General features: G+C 41.8%; 1 protein-coding gene and 1 non-coding gene across 5 annotated transcripts; one reads left to right on the top strand and one right to left on the bottom strand.

The window, feature by feature from the left end:
* The first annotated feature begins 48 nt into the window (after positions 1-48).
* LOC131140738 (high affinity choline transporter 1-like) lies at positions 49-18126 on the top strand. Of its 4 annotated transcripts, none has more exons than XM_058091420.1 (9): positions 49-1412; positions 5406-5598; positions 8665-8778; positions 9389-9544; positions 13728-13876; positions 15461-15604; positions 15917-16070; positions 16160-16377; positions 16539-18124. In XM_058091420.1, exons 1-9 carry the CDS (start codon positions 1410-1412, stop codon positions 17055-17057), a joined length of 1650 nt encoding a protein of 549 aa, XP_057947403.1. In that variant the 5' UTR covers positions 49-1409; the 3' UTR covers positions 17058-18124. The 4 variants fall into 4 exon arrangements, with proteins under 4 accessions (XP_057947403.1, XP_057947399.1, XP_057947422.1 ...); XM_058091416.1 differs by lacking the exon at positions 49-1412 and adding an exon at positions 2245-2269; XM_058091430.1 differs by lacking the exon at positions 49-1412 and adding an exon at positions 2582-2698 and having other exon boundaries at positions 16539-18123.
* On the bottom strand, positions 2016-2087 carry trnaq-cug (transfer RNA glutamine (anticodon CUG)). Its single transcript has one exon. It is a non-coding gene; the product is annotated as a tRNA-Gln (tRNA).
* Positions 18127-25985: the final 7859 nt, after the last annotated feature.

Here is a 25985-nt window from a genome sequence, read left to right as displayed (position 1 = left end):
ACAGTTTGGAATGAGGCTGTAACATGACAAAATGTAGAAAAAGTGAAGCGCTGTGAATACTTTCCAGATGCACTGTAACAGACCTGATCGTAAGACCAGTTGAAAAATAGCTAGAATTTACCTTTCGCATATTTGGACCTTAATGGGGTATTAAGTAGCGATACAAAATGAAATACAAGATACAATAGGCTGTGTATCAGCTGATCAAAGTTTAAGACCATCGCTTTAAAAAATGACAAAAAACTCTTCAAACCAAAACAAAGTAATGAGTAGCTCCACCATTCTTGTTGATCGCCTCAAACGTTTGTTTGGGCATGTTGGTGGAGTGTTTCCAGGAGCCTGGTGGGAACATTGCTCCAAGTGTGAGGATGGCGTCACTATCTGGAACTGATGCCAACCATCCCCAAATGTTCTCTATGGGATGTCAATCAGGAGAACATGGTCCAAAAGAGTGATGTTATTCTCCCTGAAAAAGACCTTGGTCAAGCCGGCATTGGGAACTGCAGCGTTGTCCTGGTGAAGAACCCAGCTGTTACCACACAGACCAGGACCTTCGGTCATGGGGGATACCCGCTGCAACATCTGCATGTAATTGGTTGCCATCTGACAACCCCGCACCACCCGAAGCTCCAATGTTCCACTGAATGAAAAAGCACCCCGGGTCATGATCCGCTATGCCGGGTAGAAAACATCTCAGGTGGGATCTAAACTGGCAGTTTTGTGGCGTTGAAGGAGAGAAAAGGAGGTCTTTGGATTTGTTATTTGTTTTTTTGAAAGCCTTTTCCCACAGACGGTTATTGTACTGCAGGACCGCCGTGTGTATTGACTGACAGCCAATTGGATGCTCTGCCTCAGTGCAGGTGGCATTTTTTGGGGTCTACCACTTGACCTTTTTGTTCCGTAATGCTCAGGATCTTTCCTGTCGTTTCCTGTAGAATGAATGTATTACTGCTGTCTTACTGCTGCCAGAGGCCTTGCAGAGAAACTCTTACCACCAGGAGGGCATGGGCATGACCATGTCAATGCCTGACAGAAAATTTGAATTTTGAGCAGATTTTGCCTTTTTTCGCCTGTGGGCTTAAACTTTTGATCAATCGTAATACGAACTATTCCAGTTTTTTTAATTACAATTTCTAAATGTTTTTGTCTCTCTCCCCCTTCTTGCTTTTGCATATTGTAGCTCCCCTTAGAAACTCATTCACGTCGTAATGTGCAAAGTGCATATTTTAGCCATTTTTCCAACTGATTTTAAGATTTTGATTAGGTCTGTTTATGTAGATAAGTAATGATGATTGGCTAAAGGTAGATTTCAAAGGTAGAGCACCCCCCGTCTGCCTCAACTCGGGGAATGGGGGGGGCGACAAACCTCACATGCTGCAAACCGCTACACACGAGAACTCCATGCAACAATGGTGAGTCTGAAGCAGTGTGTTGAATGTTTGGTGTTTTCAGGATGCCTATACCGTACAGGCACTACTTAGCATCATTGACACCATAATGTCTGTTGTGAGGAATTTGAATCTCATCGAACATCTCTCAACAGCACTACTACAATTATTTGACATATTTGAATGTTTAACAAAAAACATTGATTTCACTGGTAGCTAATTATTTTTTTAAGTAACATGCCCAACACTACCTGTAAAAAAGTTCCATTTCAATTGTCCGTTTTGATGCGTTTGAATTACAGCAGTTTATAGATGTGGGGTCGAGATGAAATACAGGAATGTGATGCTTTGGTGTTTTAGGAAGCTTTGAACTACATTTCTAGTCACATTTGAAGAAATGTATTTGAATATTTATATTGTTTTAGTCGATGTCATGCATGGCTTAGCTCTTGCAATAATACCATTCAACAGCCACCTGATGACTCGTTCTGAATAAATCGGGTATCACATTGTGTATCACAGTCTGTTCAATTCAAAAGACAAACACACTCTCAAGCAAATGGTATCGAAAATGATTACAAAATAATTTAGTTGGCTGGTACCGTGTGTAAAAAAACGACAATATTCAGGTTCCACCGAGATTTGAACTCGGATCGCTGGATTCAGAGTCCAGAGTGCTAACCATTACACCATGGAACCGCTGTGTCGTTCACGCAGTTTTTAAGTAACTATCACGTTGCATATAGTATATATTGTACGTATGTCACAGGTCATATTGTGTTGGTTGAATAATAGACAATAAAAGCTCGCCCTTTATAAGCTACAGTACAGTGGCAATGCTGCAAATGAATGGAACGCTATGGAGAAAGTCCACCATGATGGTGAGCAAAAGAAGTGGGCGGGTCTAAGGCGGACAATAGTGTACAGCTGGCTGAGCTGAGTAACATAGTTATGCGCTGTGAGTACGCTTCAATAAAATTAATCAGCGTTATTTACTGAACACAATGAATTTATTTGGTACCCAAGTGACACTTTTAAACCTCCCAAAATACCACAATGTTGCGCTTCCTGTCGCCTATCCTGACTGTACGTCACTGATTGATCAGGAACAGCTGTTTGCGTTCGACATCGAAGCAGATATTATGTATGTTTATGACAAAAGCACATTCGTCATGCAAATATGACGGCACAAACACGTAACTCCAGTACTCACACACGACCGTGTCATTTCGCTTCACCTAAACGAAGGGGCATACTCAGACTCGCTCTGATCGGTTCAACCAATTGATTCAATTCATGTCAACACAAACGTGAGTATGGTGGGAAGTGAGTATATGCTACTATATTAGTAAATTAGTACATTTCTTGCTATACTATATGCTACGACTGCAATCAGTGACAGACGGCGAGCTAATTGAGGGACGTCATCATTAAAAAAATAAACGTTTCGGTTAACCAGCGGAAGTACCAAAATAAAAGACATAATTTTACATTCGCCTCCATATCAATTTGATAGTAACTAAGCTTTTATTAATATTTTTTGCCGAGCACGCCAGAAGCTGTGTCTCTCGGGAAGAACCAGAGAATTCCAAAAATAAAAAAAGTTAAATAATGGGAAATGGTTTAGAAAATATATATTAAAATTAGATTAAATGATATAAAATGTATAAATGTTTTCCAGAGTTTTTCAAATATATTAAAATGATTTAACAACCTTCAACTTGAAGATTTCCAGTACCTGCACTGGCCACACAGCCCCCTAGCATGATGGAACCACCACCAAATGTTACTGTGGATAGCAAGTGTTTGTCTTGGAATGCTGTGTTCTTCATTTCCATGCATACCGCCCCTTCTTACATCCAAATAATTCCACTTGACTTTCATCAGTCCACAGCACCTTATTCCAAAATGAAGCTGGCTTGTCCAAATGTGTTGCGGATGTAGCATCCTTCAAGCGACACCGCTTGTGGCAAATATGCAGAAAAGGCTTCTTCATGACAGGTATTCAAATCCAAAAAACAACAAGGGTGCTCAAATTTAGGTACCTGCCTACTTTTGTTTAAATAATTGTTGTAGACTTTCTGTAAATCCTATAAACTTAATTTCACTTCTTATCTATCACTGTGTTGGTCTGCTATAGGATATATTTAACTGAAGTGGCTGATCCCAACAACCAGTCATTTACAAAGAAAATTATCAGGGGCGCCCACACTTTTTCATAGCACTATATATTGCTGACAAACATCGCGCCAAATTCCGAACCACTTCCCAGCCAGTGAGGCTTGGACATCATAATTTCAGGCCCCCTCCCCTCAATGAATGAAGCCTCAATACTAACACTATATACACTAATGCTAAGACGTACTGCATTGCCAAAGTGTGGTATTTCCTTGGGTGCAATTCCCAAGGTGGCGTTGTTGGTATACTACTAATTACATTTAGACAACTAATAGAGAACTAATGACTAAGGCACATAAATATATTGTATGGTTACTGGTGAACTAATAAAGAACTAATGAATAGTGGTTAGCGTTAGGTAGGCTTGTCCGTCATTTATGTAAAGTGTTATCAGGAAAGGTAAAACCAAAAACCATAGATGACAAAAACAATAAAAAAAACATACCAAACCCATAAAACTGATATACAACTGGTTTTATTCTCCCTTTATGGCCTTGATGGCTTCCAACATCACTGGCATGACATGGAGACAGGAGATCCCGCCTAAGATGTTTTCACAGAACAGTGGATGGGTGCTGTCATGATCTTGGGTGGAACAATGGAGTTTCAGGTTGTGCAGGGGCGTCAAACGGAAGATAGCTATCCTGACTGAAGGCCCTCAGCTTGGTGGTACCCTATTTCTTACCGTTGCCTCTTTCCACTTTCCAAGAAGACCTATGGAATGACTCCCCCACCTCACTCATTTGCAACTCTTCATTTCTTTTTATTCTCCGCCTTCTTCTACATCATGAATATTTTCACACACAGTCTGAGAATTTCGATCAGTCCAGGGTGTACCCTGCCTCTCGCCCAAAGTCAGCTGGGATAGGCTCGAGCATACCTTGCAACCGTGGTGAGGATAAGCAGCATAGAAAATGGATGGATAGATGGATATAGAATGAATGGATGTCATAGAATGGATGGATGAATGGATGGATGGATATACAATGGATGGATATACAATGGATGGATGGATGGATATAGAATGGATGAATGACATAGAATGGATGGATGGATGGAAATAGAATGGATGGATGGACATAGAATGGATGTATGGAAATAGAATGGATGGATATAGAATGGATGGATGTATGGAAATAGAATGAATGGATGGACATAGAATGGATGGATGGAAATAGAATGGATGGATGGACATAGAATGGATGGATATAGAATGGATGGATATAGAATGGATAGATGGCTATAGAATGGATGGATGGATATAGAATGGATGGATGAATGGATGGATGGATATGGAATGGATGGATGTATGGATATAGAATGGATAGATGGCTATAGAATGGATGGATGGATATAGAATGGACGGATGGACATAGAATGGATAGATGAATGGATGTTATAGAATGGATGGATGGATATAGAATGGATAGATGGATGGACATAGAATGGATGGATATAGAATGAATGGATGGATATAGGATGGATGGATGGACATAGAATGGATGGATGGTTATAGAATGGATGGATGGATGGCTCTGATAATGTGCACAGACTTAACCTAACAATGTCCCCTCTGACAGGAAAGTGTCCGGCCTGTTGTCACAAAAGATATATCAAAAGATATATTTCAAATTCAAATTTTTCTCAATTTTTTTTCTCCAAAGTTTTCCTCCTGGAAGTAATCCAGTGGAGTCTTAACTCACTTCCCTAGCATTCTCTACCACTCATACAATGGTCCCCTTGGCCAGAGCTGGCAGTGGACGAGCCACCCATATTTTCCAGTTTTCTCCTGCCGTGTGTTCCTGCTTTGTGTACTTATATGCCTGTTCCGTTGAACAGAGTGGAACAATGGCACTGAACGTGCCAGGGCTGCTGGCGATGGTGGGATTCTACATGCTAATCCTGGGAACGGGCATCTATGCATCCTTGCGCTCCAGACGGGAGGAGAAAAAGTGGACAGGACATGGATTGGAGATCACATTACTAGCTGGACGCAAGATCAACTTGATCGTGGGCATCTTCACTCTTACAGGTACAAAGTTGCTTTCTTAGGACAAGCCATCAGAAGAAACAGCAGCAAATCTTAGTATTGATTTCATACAAAGTAAAGACACTTACAATATTACATATTTATACAGTGAGTTGCAAAAGTATTCCCGTCACACTTTTCTAGGGTTGAGATCCAGGCTCTGACTTGGCCAGTCTAGAAGATTCCCTTTCTTGATGATAATAGATTGTCCTTGAACCTAAGTAAAACTAAAATCATGCTGTTTGGTAACAGCAGAAAGGACACGTACCAGCAAATACAAATAGACGGTGTGGACATTGAAAGGGTGAAGGAAAATACATTTCTGGGGATCACAATAGATGAAAATATGAGCTGGAAACCTCATATTACAAATATACAACATAAGGTGGCCAGAAATATTTCAATATTTGTTCTCAATCAGAAATCACTCCACACTCTTTATTGCTCTCTGGTTCTACCATATCTTACTTATTGTGTGGAAATATGGGCTAATAACTATAAAAGCAATCTTCACTGGCTAAATGTACTGCAAAAAAGGTCAGTAAGGATAATTCATAATGCCGCCTACAGAGAACATACTAACTCCTTATTTCTAAAATCACAAATACTTCAACTTGCTGATATAGTTCATCTTCAAACAGCTAAAATAATGCATAAGGCTAAAAATAACCAATTACCTAAAAATGTAATGAAGAGTCTTGAACCAGTCATGATGTGCTATATATATCAGTATATTGACACTTACTATGGTACCCATTATGTCATTGTATGGTCATATCACCTTGTACTTCAGTACGAGGTGCATTATTAAAAACAAAAAAACAAAAAAACCTTAAACTGTATTATGGAAAGCAGGAAGTGAACAGTTACTGGTTGTAAAAGTACCAGATGGAGGGATAGGATTTAATAAGCTTAGCTTCTTCCTACTCCTTTTGGACATGTGGAACTGGGAACTGATTATGTGATGCACTCAATTGGAATCTGAATGAATGAAAACCATTACCAAAAAAACACTACCATTTCTTCTTCCTGAGCCATTCTTGTGTCACTCCAGGTGTGTTTGGGATCATTATCCTACTGAAAGATAAACCTCCTTTCAAGGTTCAGGCTTTTTGCAGACATGAAGAGGTTCTTCTCCAGGATGTCAATGTATTTGGTACTATCCATAGTCCCTTGTACATGGACAAGCTCACCAGGACCAGAGCCCCATATCATTATGTTCCCACCTCCATTATCACCTGTGTAGGCTTTGCTCCAAACATACTTCCTGGTCTATGTTTGCCAAAAAGTTGACCAGATCATTCTTTCCCACGTTACTTCAAATGAGCCTTGAGGTGTTCTTTCTTCAGGTATGGCTTTTTCTTAGCAAAACGCCCATGGAGACCTTCTTTGTGGAATGTGCGGGATGCATGAACTTGTGTACATTAGTCCCAGCAACCTGGAGAGACTGCTTCAGGCCTTCAAGAGTTACGGAGAGGTTTTCTCTTGCTTCCCTGAGCAGTTTCTCCTGCCTTTTGTCGTGAACTTGGAGGGATGCCCTGTTCTTCTGAGGTTGCCAGTGGCCACCATGACACTTCCAATTCTGGACAAGTGATGCAACAGTTCATTTTGGCACATTGACGGCACCCACGATAGCTGCATAGCTTTGCCCATGTCTATGGTTCTCGAGAACTTTGTGAGGTCTTCTGACAGCTCCTTTTACTTTATGACTTTATTTTGTCTGCTGACAAGCATGGGGTGACTGTGGACAGGTGACTATCTGGCGCAAGGGAGTAATGAAGCCTATAAGAGTCACAGGTGCCGGAGTTTTTGGTGCAGTCATTTTCGACTAAAAATGACAACTTTGGTGAAAGGGTATGAATACTTTTGCAACAATGAAATACAGACTTATGCAATCTATCTAGAGCAGGGGTGCTCATTAAGTCGATCGCGATCTACCGGTCGATCGCGGAGGTGGTACTGGTCGATCGCTGGTCGATCGCGGCGTGACATTAAAAAAATATCATCCCAGCATCAATGCCGTCACTTGATTGATATCCAGGGCAGCCATTCAGATGACAACTGAATGTTGCCCTTCGGGTGACCAATCAAATCAAACAATGTCTCTAAGTGCAGCAGAACTTACGATGTCAGCCTATCATCCATCCCCGTTACTTGATTGACATACAGGACAACCAGTCAGATGACAACTGAATTTTGACCTTTAGGTCACCGCTCATGCGTAAACAATGATGCAAAGTGCTAAGCTAGTCGGCGAATTGCGAGATTTTAAGCCCTCGCTAAAGTTTATGGTCACTAAAATGAGTGAAGGAGCTGGACCAAGTAAAAAGGCAAAAACTGGACCAAGTAAAAAGGCAAAAAACATATCACTTCCATACGGATATGGAATATTATACGGATATTGTGATACGGATATTATCCATGACTGATAAACATTTGGAAGTGTGCTTGAGGCTGGCTATCAGCAGCTACTGTCCGGACTATGCATCCCTGGCTGGTTCAATTCAGTGCAAGTCATCAAAGTAAACTCAGGTAATTACAAAAAATGTTAATAGTTAATTGTGTGTTTTGCAATATTGGCTCATTTGGTTATGTAAGGTACATCAACATACATTGTACGTACAAATAATCCTCAATACATTTGAAAATAAATAGATGTTTTGCATTTTTGTAGTGGGTAGATCATTTTGACTCGGTCATTTTAAAAGTAGCTCGCATACTGAAAAAGTGTGAGCACCCCTGATCTAGAGTACTTATGAACAAAAACAGTGATGGATTGTCATGTTGTGCTATTTCCTTTCATACAAACGGGAGAAACACACCTTTCCTTTGTTCTGTGCCGAGAAATTGAGTGTTGCTCATGGGTATGAACACTTTTGCAACCCACTGTAAACATAACATATCAATAATGTTAAAATGAATCATCCAGATATTTTTGAAAATAGCAGAACAGAAAAAATACAGATGGCATCACTGAAATACTGTATCTATACCGCTGATATTTGGATTGATCTGCCCACTGCTCTGAAAAAGTGACTTCTATGAAGAAAAAAAACTTGTTTTTTGCAGCCACGTGGGTAGGAGGAGGCTTTATCCTTGGGATCGCTGAAGCAACGTACAACCCCACATTGGGAGCAGTGTGGGCACTCATGCCTGTGCCGTATGTCCTTACATTTTTCCTAGGTGAGTGCTACTTCATTCTCAAGCAATCAACTCAAAACTGATTGGATTTCCAAAGACACCAAATGAAAGGCAGCAAGATGAATGGCTTTGAAGTAACAGCAAGCAGCAAATTATTAGGCCATTACATGGCATTGCTGGACGCTGGTGAGGTGTTCCGGGCATGCCCGGCCGGGAAAAGGCCCCAGGGCAGAACCCAGGACACGCCGGGGGGATTATGTCTCACAGCTAGCCTTAGAACGCCTTGGTTGTCTTCTCGGTTGAACTGGAAGAGGTGGCCGGGGAATGTGAATTCTAGGCTTTCCTACTGAGACTGTGTCCCCGTGACCCGGACCCGGATAAGCAGAAAAAAGTGGATGGACTGATGGATTGCTGGTTTAGAACTAATGAACTGCCATAAATGAGGGATTACTGTAAGCTCTCATTATTTCAGCAAGAATCTCAACCATAACAATAGCAACTCTATTATGCATATTTCCAATATTGAGCTGTTATTGATCACTGACACAACATTGGTATCTGTCTTGGACACATTCCTGTTGTCCCCTTCTGTCCTCGGTGTTAGGGTAAGCATGCTTCTAAGAGTCTAAGGCCTTTTTTTGCTTTTTCTCAGGTGGCTTTTTCTTTGCAAAGCCCATGAGAGAGAAAAAGTATTTGACAATGATGGACCCTTTCCAAAAGAAGTATGGCAACGGAGTGGCAACTGCTCTGATCTTTCCAGCACTGATTGCTGATGTGCTGTGGGTGGCACGCACACTCGTCAGCCTGGGTGAGTTCCTCCATGTGGTAGAACTGCTTAGGCCAGACCCACAAGCCTTAGAGTTCCTAATTTGTTAGCGAGTGAGTCTTTGTGCATCCACACAGTCTGATGCTCAGACCTGAACACGTCAACAGCAGTCCAATTCCACCGCCGTATACGTGCAGTATGTATCGCCCACTCACACAGTCTCTGGGAAGGACACTTCCTCATTCTCATTACAAGAACGCAAGATGCATTCAGGGACACGCCGAACATCACAAAACAGCTTTATAATGCGTGTGTGTATCTTTCATTTCCAAAATTCTTGAAAAAATAGTCTCCTCCCAACTTCACGCACATCTCACTCTTAACAGTCTGTATGAACCCTTCCAGTCCGGCTTCCGTCACAGCACCGAAACTGCACTTCTAAAAATCACCAACGATCTCCTCACTGCAGCTGACACCGGTTCACTTTCCATTCTCATCCTCCTTGACCTGAGTGCGGCCTTTGACACCATCTCAAACCCCATCCTCCTCAGTAGACTCTCAACTGGCATCACCCACACCCCCCTCCACTGGTTCCATTCCTATCTCACAGACCGCACTCAGTTCATACAGCTTAAGTCTTTCTCCTCCGACACCTCCCTAGTCACCACAGGTGTGCCCCAGGGCTCTGTCCTGGGGCCCCTTCTCTTCATAACCTACCTTCTCCCCCTCGGCCATATCTTCCGCAAATTTAACATTCACTTCCACTGCTTCGCGGATGACACCCAGTTCTACCTTTCTTCCAAACCCAACTCCACACTCCCACCCCCCTCCCTCACCTCCTGTCTCTCTGAAATAAAATCATGGTTCACTTCTAACTTTCTGAATCTTAACAGCAATAAAACTGAAGTTTTAATCATTGGCACCAAATCCACCTTATCTAAAGTTGACTCCTTCTCTCTCTCCATCGACAGCTTCTTAGTCTCCCCCTCCCCTCAGGTCAAGAGTCTGGGTGTCATCCTCGACAGCACACTATCTTTTCAATCCCACATCAATAACGTCACCAGGTCAGCTTACTTCCATCTGCACTCCATTAATCGTCTCTAGTTTTGGTCTGGACAGAAAACATTTGGATATAACATCAAAAGCCTTTGAGTTTTTATAGTATTTACATCTCGATCGGATGTGCAACTTAATTTGAACCCACCCGCTCGTGGGGCAGGTGTGACCTTGACCTGTGTTACTTATTCAACCAATAAACCGCACTGAATGTCTGTGCTCTGGTTTACATTGGGTGGGATAGGTTTTGCCTTTATATGTGAAAACAACATGAAAACTGGAGAACTCCATATGGGTGAAAAACAAGCAAGTGTGAATCTGCGAGAAGCATTGCAACAAACATTGGTCATATGCAACCATCTGGAATGTCGTTAAGAAAGAAAGTGGTGTACAAAGTAACAGTCGTTGAACGGATAGACTGAGGAAAACAACAGATGACAGAAACATTGCCAGAGCTTCAAAGAAAGGCCCTAAAACAACTGTTACGGACATCATTTTTTATTTTCAAGCCCTAAACTGGATTTTCCTCATATGAATCATTTGTTTAGGATATCGACATACAGAAAGAAAAACCTCAAGATTCAAGAATAATTTAAACAACAAACTTAACAGAAATTGGCCCCTACCATACACAGTCACAACAGTCAATTTCAGGTTGACGCACAGTGGGGCTGATGATCCGGGTGTTTCCCGTGCTGTATGACAGGCACGACGAAACCGGTCTCGCTGGTGTTAAGACTGGATGTGGCGATCTGGTTGGGAGTGGTCACATGACATGATGCTGTTCACTGGACTAACAATGCTGGCCTTTTTTGGCCCTTTATATACAGTCGGCCTCCAAAACCAAATCTTAAATTGTAACCACCAGTGGTTACTTTCTTCTTCAGAGCAATCTAAAAGGTTGTACTGGCTATGATCCATGATCAATGGTACTACCTTTGATCCCTCAATCACAGTTGCTTGTGTTTTATGCATAAACGGGTCTCTCATTTTCATGTTTTCACCTGTAAATGCAGTCTACACAGGCAAAACCTACCTGACCCAATCTAAGCTTAAGACACCCAATGCTATTGATGAAGTAATGTGTGAGGACACACAATGGGAACACACCTGTAAGTCACATGTTCCACTAAACTTGATCTCACTGCTCCAATACGTCTGGATGCCACTGTAAGCACCATAAACGCAATGGCAAGGAGACAGGAATGTCAACCATTTAGCTTTGGGGGGCTGAAGTCAGCTGGGATTGGCTCCAGCTAACCCATGACTCCAACAAGCAGGGTAGAAATGGACGGAATTGATGGTAATAACTTCCTGACATAAAGGGTGACAACATTTTTGGAGTCTCACAATCAATAGGCTGCATTTATTGTAATTTTATAACACTTACCGTATTTTCCACATTACAGGGGGCACCGCTTTATAAGGCGCACCTTCAATGAATGACATTGTCAATGAATGACAAGGTGCACCGCATTATAAAGCGCTGCAGTAGAGGCTAGCGTTACGTCATGCATCCATTAGATGGCGCTGCGCTAAAGGGAATGTCAGCAAAACAGTCAGTCAAACTTTATTAATAGATTACAAATCAGCTTTCTGACAACTCCATTCAGTCCCAAAATGAATAAAAAAGTTTTTTATTATTATAAAAAAAAAATTTTATTATTATTTTGTCATAGGTAAAGTATTAGTATTTTCGTGACAGCTTATCTTTTAACAACAGCAAGGTATAACATGTAGTGCAACATTTATATCACATAGTGGAGGCGAACTTTTCCTCCAGTCAGTAAACACGTAAAAAAAAAAAAACACGTAAAAACATTCTGATGCTGTTACGGTAAATTAAACGTTAGTGCAATCACAATATAGTAACACTCGAAATGAAATGTGAAATAGTAGTTTGTGTGCGGCTGGAGAGATTACGACTTTTCATAAACCGAAAGCACCAAGAAGGACCGCCTCTAAATTCATTGATGTTAAGTTTGCGTGCTAGCGCTGTTGCCTTCATTCGAAAAGTGATTGTACTGACACTTCTACTTGCTGCTCTCAGTTCAACAACCCACTGTTCAAGTTTGTCCTCCAACTGTAGCCATCTTGCTTTGTTCCCGCGGAAACTCTGTTCAGTCTTCTTTACTTGGCGCAGCTCATCCGCTTGCTTCCTCCACTTCCGCACCATTGATTCGTTAATGTTAAACTCTCTCGCTGCTGCTCTATTCCCGTGTTGACTTGAATTTAAACTCTGCGTTGTAAGCGCGTCTCTTAATAGGAGCCATTTCAGGGTTTTTACACAAACACAAAAATGGAAATGAAACGCCGTTTTATATATCCCAGCATGCACCGCGCACTACTTCTTCTACGGGGGGAAATGGAGTCGGCGGCTGCTTACCGTAGTTGCGAGACCTGTTGCGGCTCAATATTGATCCATATATAAATAAGGCGCTTTTGAAAAAATGGACGGCTCTTAGGTGGGCCTTATAGTGCGGAAAATATGGTACTTCATGAAGCTAGTTTGAAAGTTTTAAAAATGTTTAAAGTAAGCGTGCACCAATTTCCTCCATTTTGGGCTACTGGCCAATCCTTACATATGAAACCGATCTTGTCCACGTAACTGAGCCTATCCACCTCCGCAAAGGTCTGAAAGTCAAATCAGGTCTGCAGTTTAACCTGTTGTGCAGCTTTTCTTTGTTATTAAAATGTGAAAAATTAAAGATGGAGGTTTGTACTGTTTCAAGGGTATTGTTCAGTGCATAGATTGGAACGCTGAAGGTGTATGCCGTCAGTTCTAAAAATGTGGAACAAATGGGTGATATGAGGATAAAATCGGAATTGACTTATCAATCAGACTTATTGGCCATAAAAGTGTAATTGGCGCATCCCTAGTTTAAAGCAAACATATCTGTGCCCGAGTGTAAGTAAGTAACGCACCGCGATGCAGACGTCGCTGTTTTTTCAAGCAACACTGCATTTAAACATGTGAATGGAATAATTGGGCGATGTAATGACAAAGCTTTGTCTGTGTGAGAGAAACAGACGGGGAACCTAATATTGATCATCACCTAAATGCGATAATAAAACTTTGCATTATCTCCAGCAGTAAACATCTGTGCTTTAGACAACTTCTTGTCCCATCAGTCCTCCGGGGGCTCACGACTATGCTGTGTGGTTCCAGGTGGAACTATGAGGGTGATTCTGGACCTTCCTTACGTCTACTCCATCCTCATCTCCTCTGTGGTGGCCATTGTCTACACGCTCCTGGGGGGGCTGTACTCTGTGGCTTACACAGATGTCATTCAGCTCAGCCTCATCCTTGTCAGTCTGGTAGGGAGCATCTGCACATCTACAAATCCAATCAGAAGCTTCACGGTTCCTTGGCTCGACATTGCCATGAGTAGCTATGAATTACTGAATATCATTAGATGGTACCAGGTGACCAGGTGGTCATTAAATTGTAGTGAGTGACTGTACTATGTATGTATTGTATATACACTAGGGATGGCTCAACACCACCTTTTTATGTCTGATACCAATACTGCAATACTAGCAAATACTACTACTACTATCTTGCTAACTTGACTTCGCATTTACTCTATGCTTTAACAGAGGTGCAATGAGCACAACCTCCTGCAGCCCTCTGTCCAACTCCCAAGGCCCGCCCCCACAGTTTTCAGTCTTGTTGCAGCAGCCCTGTTTTAGTGGCTTATCTGCTCAGAGTTTGAAGGACATGTCAGCACGACAGAACAACACGGCATCTTCAACTGTTACTGTGACAATCAATGCGATTCAATGTGATATATTTATCAAACAAAGTCAAATTTGGTGTTCCAATTCTGAAAGACACCACGCCTGGTTTCCACCATGTGTCAAAAAGCAGTAGTTTGAAAAGTAGAGACTCCTGGTGTGGAATTTCGAAGATAAATCCAAGATAAGATTATTGTGTGTCACACATTGGTGATGTGTGAAAAAAAAGACCCAAATCACACCAGTCCGTGGTGCAAAAAAGGTTGGGGACCCCTGTTTTATAACACAACAATATTTTCTATTGCTTTGTCCTGGTGGAGTCAAAGATGATTAAGATCCATTAAAAGCCACTTTCCCTCAAATTTAGAGACATTTGGCGATAACATGGCGGCCGGTGACCTCCAAGAATGCAAGCTGATGTTGTCTGTGCATCCATTTTGCACATGGTTTTACCAAGGAGTCCAATTGTTACATTGTTGTCAACTTGGTGTGGCTCTGGCAACATGAGTTTTAACAATTGGTTAATTTGTTCAACCCCTCTTGAGTTGATGACTGGTTTCAAACTGTACAAAATGTACAAAGCTCTCACATGAAAAACATTCACCATTTTGGATGTCAGCTATTTAGTATTAGGTCACATAACTCTTGCTGACAAACAACAACACACCCACTGAACTGATCACTATAGTGCCCAAACAGACTTAAAAACTCTCATAAAGCTTTTTTCTCTTCTGTCTCTGGTCAATTTATGTTAGACCTTAAAACCTGTGCCAAGCTCCCACTTATTTAGTCCACAATTCCTAACCCCAAGATAACCAGTTAAAACATAAAAAAGGAGAAAGTTTGAGATCTATTTTTGTTCAGGAACCCGCCTCTTGCTAAAAAAGTAATGATGTTTTTTCCTGCACAAAGAACAAGCAGTTGTATCCCCATCTCCGTCATTATTGTGTTGTGGAGTTGATTTGAAAGTATGAGCTTTTTTCTGACAATGTAGTCTCTGTATTGAGTATTACAGTTGGGGGAATTCCTTCATTGGACCTCATGAATGTTTAAAATTGAAGTCTCAACATATGGTGATGACACAGCACGGTACAGCTGAGTGAAACGTTAGCAACCTCCTCTTCTGCTTGGTAAGATTACATTTTCCTGTGTTTGTGTACACAGTGGGTGTGTGTCCCTTTCATGGTGACCAACCCCCATTCTGTCGACATCTCACTGACGGCCTACGCCCAAAAATACCAGGCCCCTTGGATTGGCAATGTGGAGCTTAATGAAGCAGGAAAGTGGTTTGATGACTTCATGTTGTTGGTGAGTCCAAAGTGGAAGGTTTGAGGTGTGCTGCGAATGTTGGTATCAGATACCCAATAAACACAGGGCCACAATGGCAATCAAAAGAGCTCATCATATCCCCAAGCAGGTTGTAAGACGGGTTGCGACCTGTCTCACTTTCTTCGACTGTCCTAGAACTAGAGCTGGGCGACATATGGACCAAAACTCATATTCAGATATATTTTGATTGAATATCAATGTATGATATCCTGATATTTTCCCTCAAAAGTCAAAGAATGCATTTTTAAATATCGATAAATCGGCCAGCCCTATTAACTACGTTTCTCCTAGGCTCTGGGTGGTTTGGCCTACCAAGCGTTCTACCAAAGGATCCTGGCCTCCTCTTCTTACACCCAGGCTCAACTGACCTGCTTTGTCTCCTCTTCCTTTTGCCTGGTGCTGGGTATCCCGTCTATACTGATCGGAGCCGTTGCTGCGTCTACAAGTACACTTTTCACTGTTTCAACTTCAGTTCTGTAAGCCTTGTTTATTTGTAACCTTTCCTTTCCTTATTTGCAACGACTTATCCCGTAGACTGGAACTCAACAGCCTATGGACTGCCAACACCATATGAGCGTGGCGAGGCAGGCTCCGTCCTCCCCATTGCCCTGCAGTACCTCACACCCACCTATGTGTCCATCATTGGCATTGGAGCTGTCGCTGCTGCTGTCATGTCCTCCATGGACTCGGCCCTGCTGTCCTCTGCCTCACTGTTCTCCTCCAACATCTACAAGAACATGATCAGAAAGCAGGTGAGAAAGGCTGTCTCACTGTGTCATTATCGCCAAAAAGTCACAAGAGTGTTGCTGTATTGAGGCGTGTTACTTTTCTGGCTTCTTGTCATTGTGTTGTCTTTGGTGATCCTAAGCCTGGATGATCAATATTTTAACGCAATGTCTTTCTCTTGTCTTAGGCATCAGACTATGAGATGCGCTTGGTGATTCGCATCTCAGTGGTAGTTGTGGGTCTGGTCGGTACTGGCCTCTGTTTCCTGGACAGCAGTGTCCTGGTCTTCTGGCTTGTGGGTGTGGACATGTCCTTCACCATCATGTTCCCTCAGCTAGTTTGCGTCCTCTTCTTCGAGGTGTCCAATAGCTACGGGGCCACTATGGGCTTAATAGTGGGAGTCCTCATGAGGGCCCTGAGCGGAGAGCCCCTCATTGGCCTGAAACCTGTCATCCCCTATCCCGGCCTCCGCTTGAACCGTGAGAACACGCTCACTCAGTACTTCCCCTTCCGCACTACCATCATGCTCATGTCGCTGCTGTCCATCCTGCTATTCTCCTGGTTGGCGGTGATGATTTTCGACAAAAAGCTGTTGTCTAAGAAGTGGGATGTGTATCACATCAACTCCGGGCGGGAAAGCCCTGAAGACAACAGGGCAAGAGAAAATGCCGTCGTCTCCAAGCGGCTAATGGAAACCAGTTGCTGAGGGGCCTCGCATGGAGGCCCATGAAAGATGGCTCATGAAAAGAGGCAGACACGATAGAACCATCGTCAGACATGAGACATGAGACTAGAATCTGTATAGAATCAGTGAATGTGTGTCGCATACCGTACAGATCAACATGTCCTCTGAACACCTTAGTTGACTTCCATAAAGAAATCGGTAAAAATCATTAACTCCGTTTGTGATCATGGAGACGCGTTGCGTATTAATACCAATGCTTAGTTATTTTCTTTTGAACTGTTTTCTCTATTTGTCTTATTGGAAATTGTATTGATTGAGTCATTAAGTTGTCAGTAAAGTGTGTCTAAATAAAATGTATTATGTGACTGAATAAAAACATTCAGTAATTATGATGAGCCTTAACATAATTGATATCACACATCTCTCAAGTGGATGGACGGAGCCACCATTGAAATTGCTTTCTATTTGGACATTGCATGAGATAAGTTGATTTAATGAATAGTATGGGTGTCATGCTGTTTTTGCTGTATGTTTTCAATGAGTTCATTACTGTGTTCTACGTGTACTCGTGGATACTTGTGGAACATGTACTGTATGGTGGAATGTTTTGCAAAGTACAACACTGATAGTTGCATTTAATGTATATTTTCGTCTTTTCTTGAAATAAATGTACAGCAACTGGAACTGGCTTCATTGGACAACACGCGTCAGCGTCAGACTCCAAATTAGAAAGATTACTACTCCACTCCAAGATTGAAAAGAATCGAGAGGCGAGATGTTAACGGTAAACCGTGCCTTTGGGACGACACAGACCAACGTTTACTAGTGGAAGAGTATGATGAGCTAAGAGCTAAGAGAACCTAAAATGGAAGGAAGTGAACAACTAACAGTTACTGATTGTAAAAGTACCAGATGGAGGGGTAGGATTTAATAAGCTTTGCTTCTTCCTACTCCTTTTGGACATGTGGAACAGTGAACTGATTATGTGATGCACTCAATTGTAATCTGATGCATGTTCAAATGAAATAAAACCATTACCATTACCAAAATGACTGAAAGGGCTGTTGATAGGGGTCATGAGACATCCAACTCAAGACGATGCACGAGATTGGGTCCACGAGATAAGACAATAACATGATTTTTAATATACGTAAGTACAATGAAAAAAGATGACTAGGCAAACTTTATTCATTTAACCCAGTCACAAAACAATGCAGGCGCATTTTGAAATGTTTATATCCCACAAACTGACGCTCAAAGATTCTATTTTCACATTTTTTTTGAGACCACAATCTAAAATTTTATACATAATACAGCTCAGTTTTTCTATTTCCATCAGGGCTCTCCAGCTGTCCTTTGATAGGTAGAATTAAAAAAATAAACATGTTCCTTTTTAGTTATCAGTGTCAAAATTTTTTCGAGTTACGTGATGCCTTTTTGGTCTATTTTTGGTCTATTTTTCCACACACAAGGGGAGGTGGCATTAGGCGACAGAGTGCCCCAGCCCTGCCTTCTTGACTCTGTCGCTGGTTAGGGCTTGGCTTGCTTTGTGGAGGGCTTTTTACAGCTTTCAGACATGCATTGCACAACGGTACAAAGGTGGAGCTCATGCCTGCTCGGCGGATACTTTGATACCTTTGTTGATCACTTGTATTTAATTACCGAAAAAATTACTAATGTCATAAATATATATAAATATATATATATTACATAAATATAATAAACTAATGCTTCCTGGAGGAACAAAAGATAATATGATAATATAATGACACTAATCAACATAGCTTTTACGAAATGTTGACTTATTTTGAGAAAGTGACTTACAAGAAACTGGAACTGCCTGCAGAACAGGCATCATTGGTGCAGCAGTCAAGTCCGGGTTTGCATTTGCAAATGCGGCAGCTGGCAAATCAGATCTTGGGAGGGTGGCTTGTGGGCAAACTGTGTGCCCAACCTGTGCAGGGCAACTCTTTACAGCTTTAGAGTTAAGAGTTGAACAAGTCTTAAAGCTTCAACTCTAACGCAGCCCCCCACCCCTAGTCAAATCTGGTCTTGGTTGCACCTCTTGGTTGCTCTGTGTTGCACCAAGTGTGGGCAATGTCTGCAGCCCCCCACCCCTAGTCTCCACTGAAAGTCTTCACCCCCCACGCTAGTTCTCATTTTTTTTCACACTACTTCACAGCTACCCACCCCACCACCATCACCGTCAGTTGATTTATCCTAAAATACTCTATAGCGAAGGGAGATGTATGTATAAACAGTCCTCATATTCCCTGTATGATTTCACAGCATGTAATGCATGATGATCAAGTAGTTTACTTGGATCAACAGCTGGCAAAGTCTGAGTCTGGGTCACACTGTATGCATGAAAGTGCTGTTCAGAACCTTGGGTTTCCCACTTCTGCATAACAAACCGAGTTGTTGGTTTGTCTGTCAATGGGTTCACCATCTGGGTCGTAGGAGAGGAATACTGTCATGCCTGGTCTGTATTTAGTGCCCTTGAAGGTCACCCAGGCTGGCACCAAAACCTCAGTGAAAACAGGGAAATCTGTTAGATCCTTTTGGAGGTCTTTAAAGCCGTCTATGGTGGACAGAAAGGTGCTGGGCCCTGGGACAACCTCCGTGATGTGACTCAACACAGAGCCAGAACAAAAGTTGTAACATAGCTGCATTTAATGGCGATACGCCATTGTCTTGCAAATATTGCGGAAATTGCATGTGATGTGACTGACACGTTTGAAGAAGTTGTTTTTAGCTTCATAGCGCATCGACCAAAAGTGCATCAAGGGTCCCAGTTTTCGGATTGCTCGTGGATAGTGGACCATGAAGTGGTGCTTTGGACGCAAATGTAAATGAGGAAATAGTTCAAGTTCAATGATCTTCGTCAAATACTGTGTTCCAGCGATGGTAATAGAGGGAGAGAAGAGGAACTCCATGCACAGTAGCAAGAGCAGAAGAAGTTCCCATTCCTCGTTTCCCTCAGGGATCAGATCACCAATCATGGTGGGCAGTAGCCGAATAAGGCACCACATTTGAGCTGATGACTGCCGCATGATGCCTTCAGGGTTTCTCAGATCATTTTTGGTAAAAACAGATTAGCTTGTTAGCCTTGTCACAAAAGCCGTAATCAAAGCTTGTGAGTCTGTAGTTTATTTGGTCAAGTGTGACATGTTTTGGCTCAGAATCAGAGTATTCAAGATGAGTTTGATCTCCTTCGAAAATGTCATGCATGATGTTTGGGGCCACATTGTCAGTGACATGATAAAAAGAGAGGTTGTTTAGCTCGCTGTCTCTCTTCGATCCCGTGTCTGAAAGGCTTGCGAGTTGCAGATCAGCCTGATGGGTGTGTATATTACGCAGCTGTACTGGATCTTCCAATGTCTGCTGCGTCGAGACATGTTTATGCACTTTGCACCACCGGCACATATGGTTAGCAGTGAAACTTTCTGAATAACCAAGGATGGCATTCAAGCCCATGTTGTCCCCGACTACTTGGACAAGAGAGAACTTAATAACACCTTGAAAAGGGGAGGTGTCAACGGGGATGCCTTCTTTCTCCAGTAATTGCAGCTCTGCAACGATGGGCCGCAGGATAACATCAGGACCAGATGTTTTTGCATCATCAGATTTGTATACTGAACAAAGAAAGCGCGACCGTAAGCTGGAGAACAGATCTGGTGGCAGGCTCTTGAGCTGAAGGTAAATGAAGCCTAGCTTGTGTGTTCCAGTCTTTGATCCTACAGGGTCATCATTGTAAAAAAGAAGTGGAATCGAAGTTTCTTTCAAGAAGAGTGGGTGTGTTTTGCACAACTCCCCATCAAAGACATCCTGAAGGACTCCACCATCTCTTTGCTGTCAATCCAGCGTTGTCTGTAATTTGACAGGAATTTCAAGGACCTGTCTTAGAAGACGTGTAAGTGGAACACGTTGAAAAGTATCAGGAACTGCGACTTGTTTCACAGTCCCGGTGCTGGAGTCCCTTTTCTGGACGTAGGATCCCTCCCCAGGAAAAGGTTCCTCAACTGGTTCAATGAAGCCTCCAGCTTTGACAAACTACTGCATCTGTTTATACTCAGTGTCTAGATCTCGGAAGGGCTCAGCAGAGTCTTTGAACGCCACCATTAGTTGCTCTACCTCTGGGCTTTCATCATGTCCCAAATGTCCAAAAACTGTCATGGTCCTTGATTGCAGTCTACCCACTATGTCAGAGATTAAACTAGAAGTCTGCTCAACAATAAAATGAATGCCGGACCATGTTTGTGACACAGACCTCAAATGAGTTAATAAAGTAGCTACCCGATCAGTAATGCCCTCTGGCCCAATGTTATCCCACTCCTCTACTTCCTCTGCTGGCTGGCCTTCAGCTTAAAGGAACTCAGGCTGGACGGAATCTTGAGCAGCTACACCAAGCACATCCTCAACATTTTCATGCCGCTGTACGTGTCTTCTGAAAGATCACATGGAGCTAAATGTTCTGCCACAGCCAATTTCACAGCACTGGAAATACTTTGCAGCATGATTAATATGATGTACCGCCCGTACATGGATAAAAAGACTTTTCACATTGGAGCTTTACATCTGAAGCAAACGTATCCCATGACTTGAAGTGCTAGCAGTCAAGGCTATCGTCTGTCAGTCTGCCCGTGCAGGTCCAAATTATTATTTTGTGAAAATGCTTACTGTGTGTGTAACCGCAAGACTTACAAATTGATTATACTTCCTAATGAATTTCAGCCTCTCGCCTATTCTGGGAATCAAGGTGGTGATCGATTGATGGTCCAGATAACTGAAGCTTTCTTGATCAATTGCCTCGTCTGAAAGACAGAACACAAAATAGCATATAGCACTCGAGCAAATAGCTATAGAGTTAATAGCAATTGCATTGGTGTACACTGATCTCCTATAGTCTACGATAATAATGCACTTTCCTTTCTCCACTGCATATGATACTTGACACATCTTTCTTTCATTTACAGAATGAATGCAACTATTTTTATGGTTCCTCAGAAAAGAAAGCAAAAGTAGCCCTCCCATTAGATGGTAGTAAATATGAATTCAGATACAGTGATGAAGAAAACAAGGAGCTGGCAACCCTAAGCCCAAAAAATTAATAAAAAAATAACAATTTGTTTTTTAAATGGTCTTTATTTTCAAATGAGATGCATTCTTAACTGTTACAGTCTACTTGTGGATTGTTGAGAACATGAGTTTTACATAATATAATATTGTTTTCATTACTTTCCACTACCGTACAGTGTTGTCGTATTGCAACGAACCCGAACAAAATATTAAGAAAATATCTTGATTATGTTTACTTGGTCTATTTTAAAACACAAAACACACCCCAAACATTTTTACCAACTGGGATCATAATGTGTACCATAGAGAGTTTGTCATCATTGTCTAGAGCCGGTGTGAGCTAGCTTTTTGACTCGCAGGCTGATTTAACAAAATAGACGGGTGGCAGTCCACTAGGAATTAGTGTATCTGTAAAAGTGTCATGCAGTCTGTTAAAAGTGCTTGTGTCCCTTGTTTCCAGAAGCACTTTGTAAACAGCAGATCACATCAAATAAAGAAATTGATAAATCAGCTACTTAAACCATTAAAAGGTTGGCTCAAGCCATGATGCCATGTTGTATGTTAAGTTTACATCAAATACTTTGGAAAGAACGGATGGGCCGTATTCACACCTTGGCGGTCCGGATGTGGCCCCCGGGCTGTACTTTGCCTACCCCTGATGTAGTGTGAATGTGGAAATATAGTGGCCCTCTCCATGATCTAATTTGCCCACAGTGGACAGCAAGCTACTTTACTACAGTTGAAATGCAGCAATATACATTGGAATCACAAGATGGATCACTCAGTGTTAAACATTTGGGTATCAGTATAAGCTACAGTGACTGACTAGCCGCCGCCATTTCCTATGTACAGAGCATATCGTAGGCACAGTAGCTACTGTAAAGCAATAACCATAAAATGAAGGCATGATGACTTAGCTTACCTCTAAACCAGGGGTGCTCACACTTTTTCAGCATGCGAGCTACTTTTAAAATGACCGAGTCAAAATGATCTACCCACTACAAAAATGCAAAACATCTATTTATTTTCAAATGTATTGAGGATTATTTGTACGTACAATGTATGTTGATGTACCTTACATAACCAAATGAGCCAATATTGCAAAACACACATAATTAACTATTAACATTTTTTGTAATTACCTGAGTTTACTTTGATGACTTGCACTGAATTGAACCAGCCAGGGATGCATAGTCCGGACAGTAGCTGCTGATAGCCAGCCTCAAGCACACTTCCAAATGTTTATCAGTCCTGGATAATATCCGTATCACAATATCCGTATAATATTCCATATCCGTATGGAAGTGATATGTTTTTTTGCCTTTTTACTTGGTCCAGTTTTTGCCTTTTTACTTGGTCCAGCTCCTTCACTCATTTTAGTGACCATAAACTTTAGCGAGGGCTTAAAATCTCGCAATTCGCCGACTAGCTTAGCACTTTGCATCGTTGTTTACGCATGAGCGGTGACCTAAAGGTCAAAATTCAGTTGTCATCTGACTGGTTGTCCTGTATGTCAATCAAGTAACGGGGATGGATGATAGGCTGACATCGTAAGTTCTGCTGCACTTAGAGACGTTGTTTGATTTGATTGGTCGCCCGAAGGGCAACATTCAGTTGTCATCTGAATGGCTGCCCTGTATATCAATCAAGTGACGGCATTGATGCTGGGATGATATTTTTGTAATGTCACGCCGCGATCGACCAGTACCACCCCCGCGATCGACCGGTAGCTCGCGATCGACTTAATGAACACCCCTGCTCTAAACCTTTCAATCAGCCCCGGTAGCTGCCACTCTGTCAATTTGGAACTGACAAACTCATCCATAGATGCTTTTCAGCGAACTGAAACATCACACAGAGGGTCCATAAGAATAAACATACCATGAAATGAAATAAGATTCAGTAGTCCAAACGTATTCTCAACATTTATATGCGACTTACAAAACTGTCGTTGAATTCGCAAAATCCCCAACTGTCGATACAAAAATATGTGGTTTCAAAATATCCACATTCATACTGACATGGCCTAAATAAAAATATGGTGCTATGCAATACTTTCATTTATATTGGGTAAATTCTATTTTTCTTTTTACTTTTTACACAAGGACTCTTCTCCCGCAGTATAAAAATATGATACAATTCAGTCAGTCACTATGTTTACATGCAGTCAATATTCCAGTTAAGGTCAATATTGCGGTTTCTGAAAGATTGGGAATAACCCGTTTCCATGCCTGAGCAAACAGGGTTATCTCTGTATACGTGGTAATTGAAAGCAATCGGGATATCCCGATCAAAACAGCGATTCATGGAGAACATCATGACGCAATGTACGTCATGTCCGCTTCTTCCTGTATACAGAACAACACCTGCAAGGCGTCTATACCGTCTGTAAGGACATGAACATTTTTCTGTCTTTCACCACATGAATGAGATGGTTACTTTCATCCTCGCTCCAAAAATATGCACTTTTGCGTTTTAAAAGTCAATATTTCCTGTCAATGACCCAGGGTTCCTTTTCAAGGGAACATGCGCAGAACACAAATCCATATTCCTTTCGATGGGGATATCCCGATAGGCGTTCACATGACCCAATAATCTGGTGTGAAAAGGGGTACCCCAGGGGTAATATTCAGGTTTTTGAAAAACAGAATGTGAGCATATTTGTGTTTTTCAAAAGGGTTATGGTGTTTGCATGGCCATGCTCAACTGGGTTATTGCTAATATTGTGGTTATAGTAAGGTTATTTGACTACATGTAAATGTCGTCACTAGCCACATTTACATGAGGAGTTTTTCATCTTTCCAAATGGAATCTTTCCGAATGACTTTTACAAAAACAATTGTATCCATGGAAAGGAATATTCCAATCTCTGGTCTACATGTGTAACCGGTGGTGTTTGACTCTGCGTTGTGATCAAAGTAATGACGGGCACCGAGTTGCTGCAGTTGCTGCACTTTATTCTGATGGAAGATAATAAACACGTTGTAGTCACAATGTGATTGAGTAACACGCCCCTACACAGATTACAACACAGATAAAAATAAGAAACAAAGTTTTAAACAAGACATTTGTCGAGCCACACACATGCCTACCTCTTTCATGGAGATCATGAATAAAAAGGAAGTAGGAAGGAGTGGCCAAAACTTAAATACACCGGAGGTGTTACACTAATTAGGAGCAGTAGGGGGTACATGGGGACGTTCTCAGCGTTCCACATAAACATGACAACACAAACACATCAGGTATCACTTCAATTAAACAGAAACTTGTGTAATTACAGTAAACCTCGGATATATCGGATTCAATTGTTCCCACTGGTTTTGTCCGATATAAGCGAAATCCGTTATATGCGTATACCCGAAAATGTCCTTTTTACGCATATATCGGATTTATATCCGGTATATGCGTAAATCGGATTTTATCCGTTATAAAAAGGCACTTCCTTGACTATGTTTCCAATGTACCTGGACTGGGCAATGAAAAGAGACGTAAGGTAATGAGAATTTAACTTTATTGGACTCTGAGCATAACAAATTGTTAATTAAGCTAGGCCCTGTTACGCCCGTCAGGCCTACGTTATTTCCAATAGTGAGGTTAAGATCTCATTCACTGCTGTGCTAGTATTATTGACGTCACTCACTTTTATATTTGTCCTAAATCTGGGGCCAGGAGAAAGACAATAGCCAGTGACATCAACAAGATTAGCATAACGATGCGGCCATCCGATATATGCGAGGGAAATTTCATGGAAATGCATTGGAACGGGACTGGAGATTTTGTCCGAAATAGGCGAAATCCGTTATAAAAAATCCGATATATGCAATGAATTTTTATTGGAAATGCATTACAGAAAAATTGGTTCTTTTTTAT

The sequence above is a fragment of the Doryrhamphus excisus genome, chromosome 1 (genome assembly GCF_030265055.1).
Source record: "Doryrhamphus excisus isolate RoL2022-K1 chromosome 1, RoL_Dexc_1.0, whole genome shotgun sequence".
Classification (NCBI taxonomy): Eukaryota; Metazoa; Chordata; class Actinopteri; order Syngnathiformes; family Syngnathidae; genus Doryrhamphus; species Doryrhamphus excisus.
This window is presented reverse-complemented; position numbering and strand designations above follow the sequence as displayed.

Coding starts and splice junctions, on each gene's coding strand:
- LOC131140738 (XM_058091416.1), top strand. Junction 13,877..15,460: donor GCCTCATCCTTGTCAGTCTG/GTAGGGAGCATC, acceptor TTGTGTACACAG/TGGGTGTGTGTCCCTTTCAT. Junction 16,071..16,159: donor AGCCGTTGCTGCGTCTACAA/GTACACTTTTCA, acceptor CTTATCCCGTAG/ACTGGAACTCAACAGCCTAT.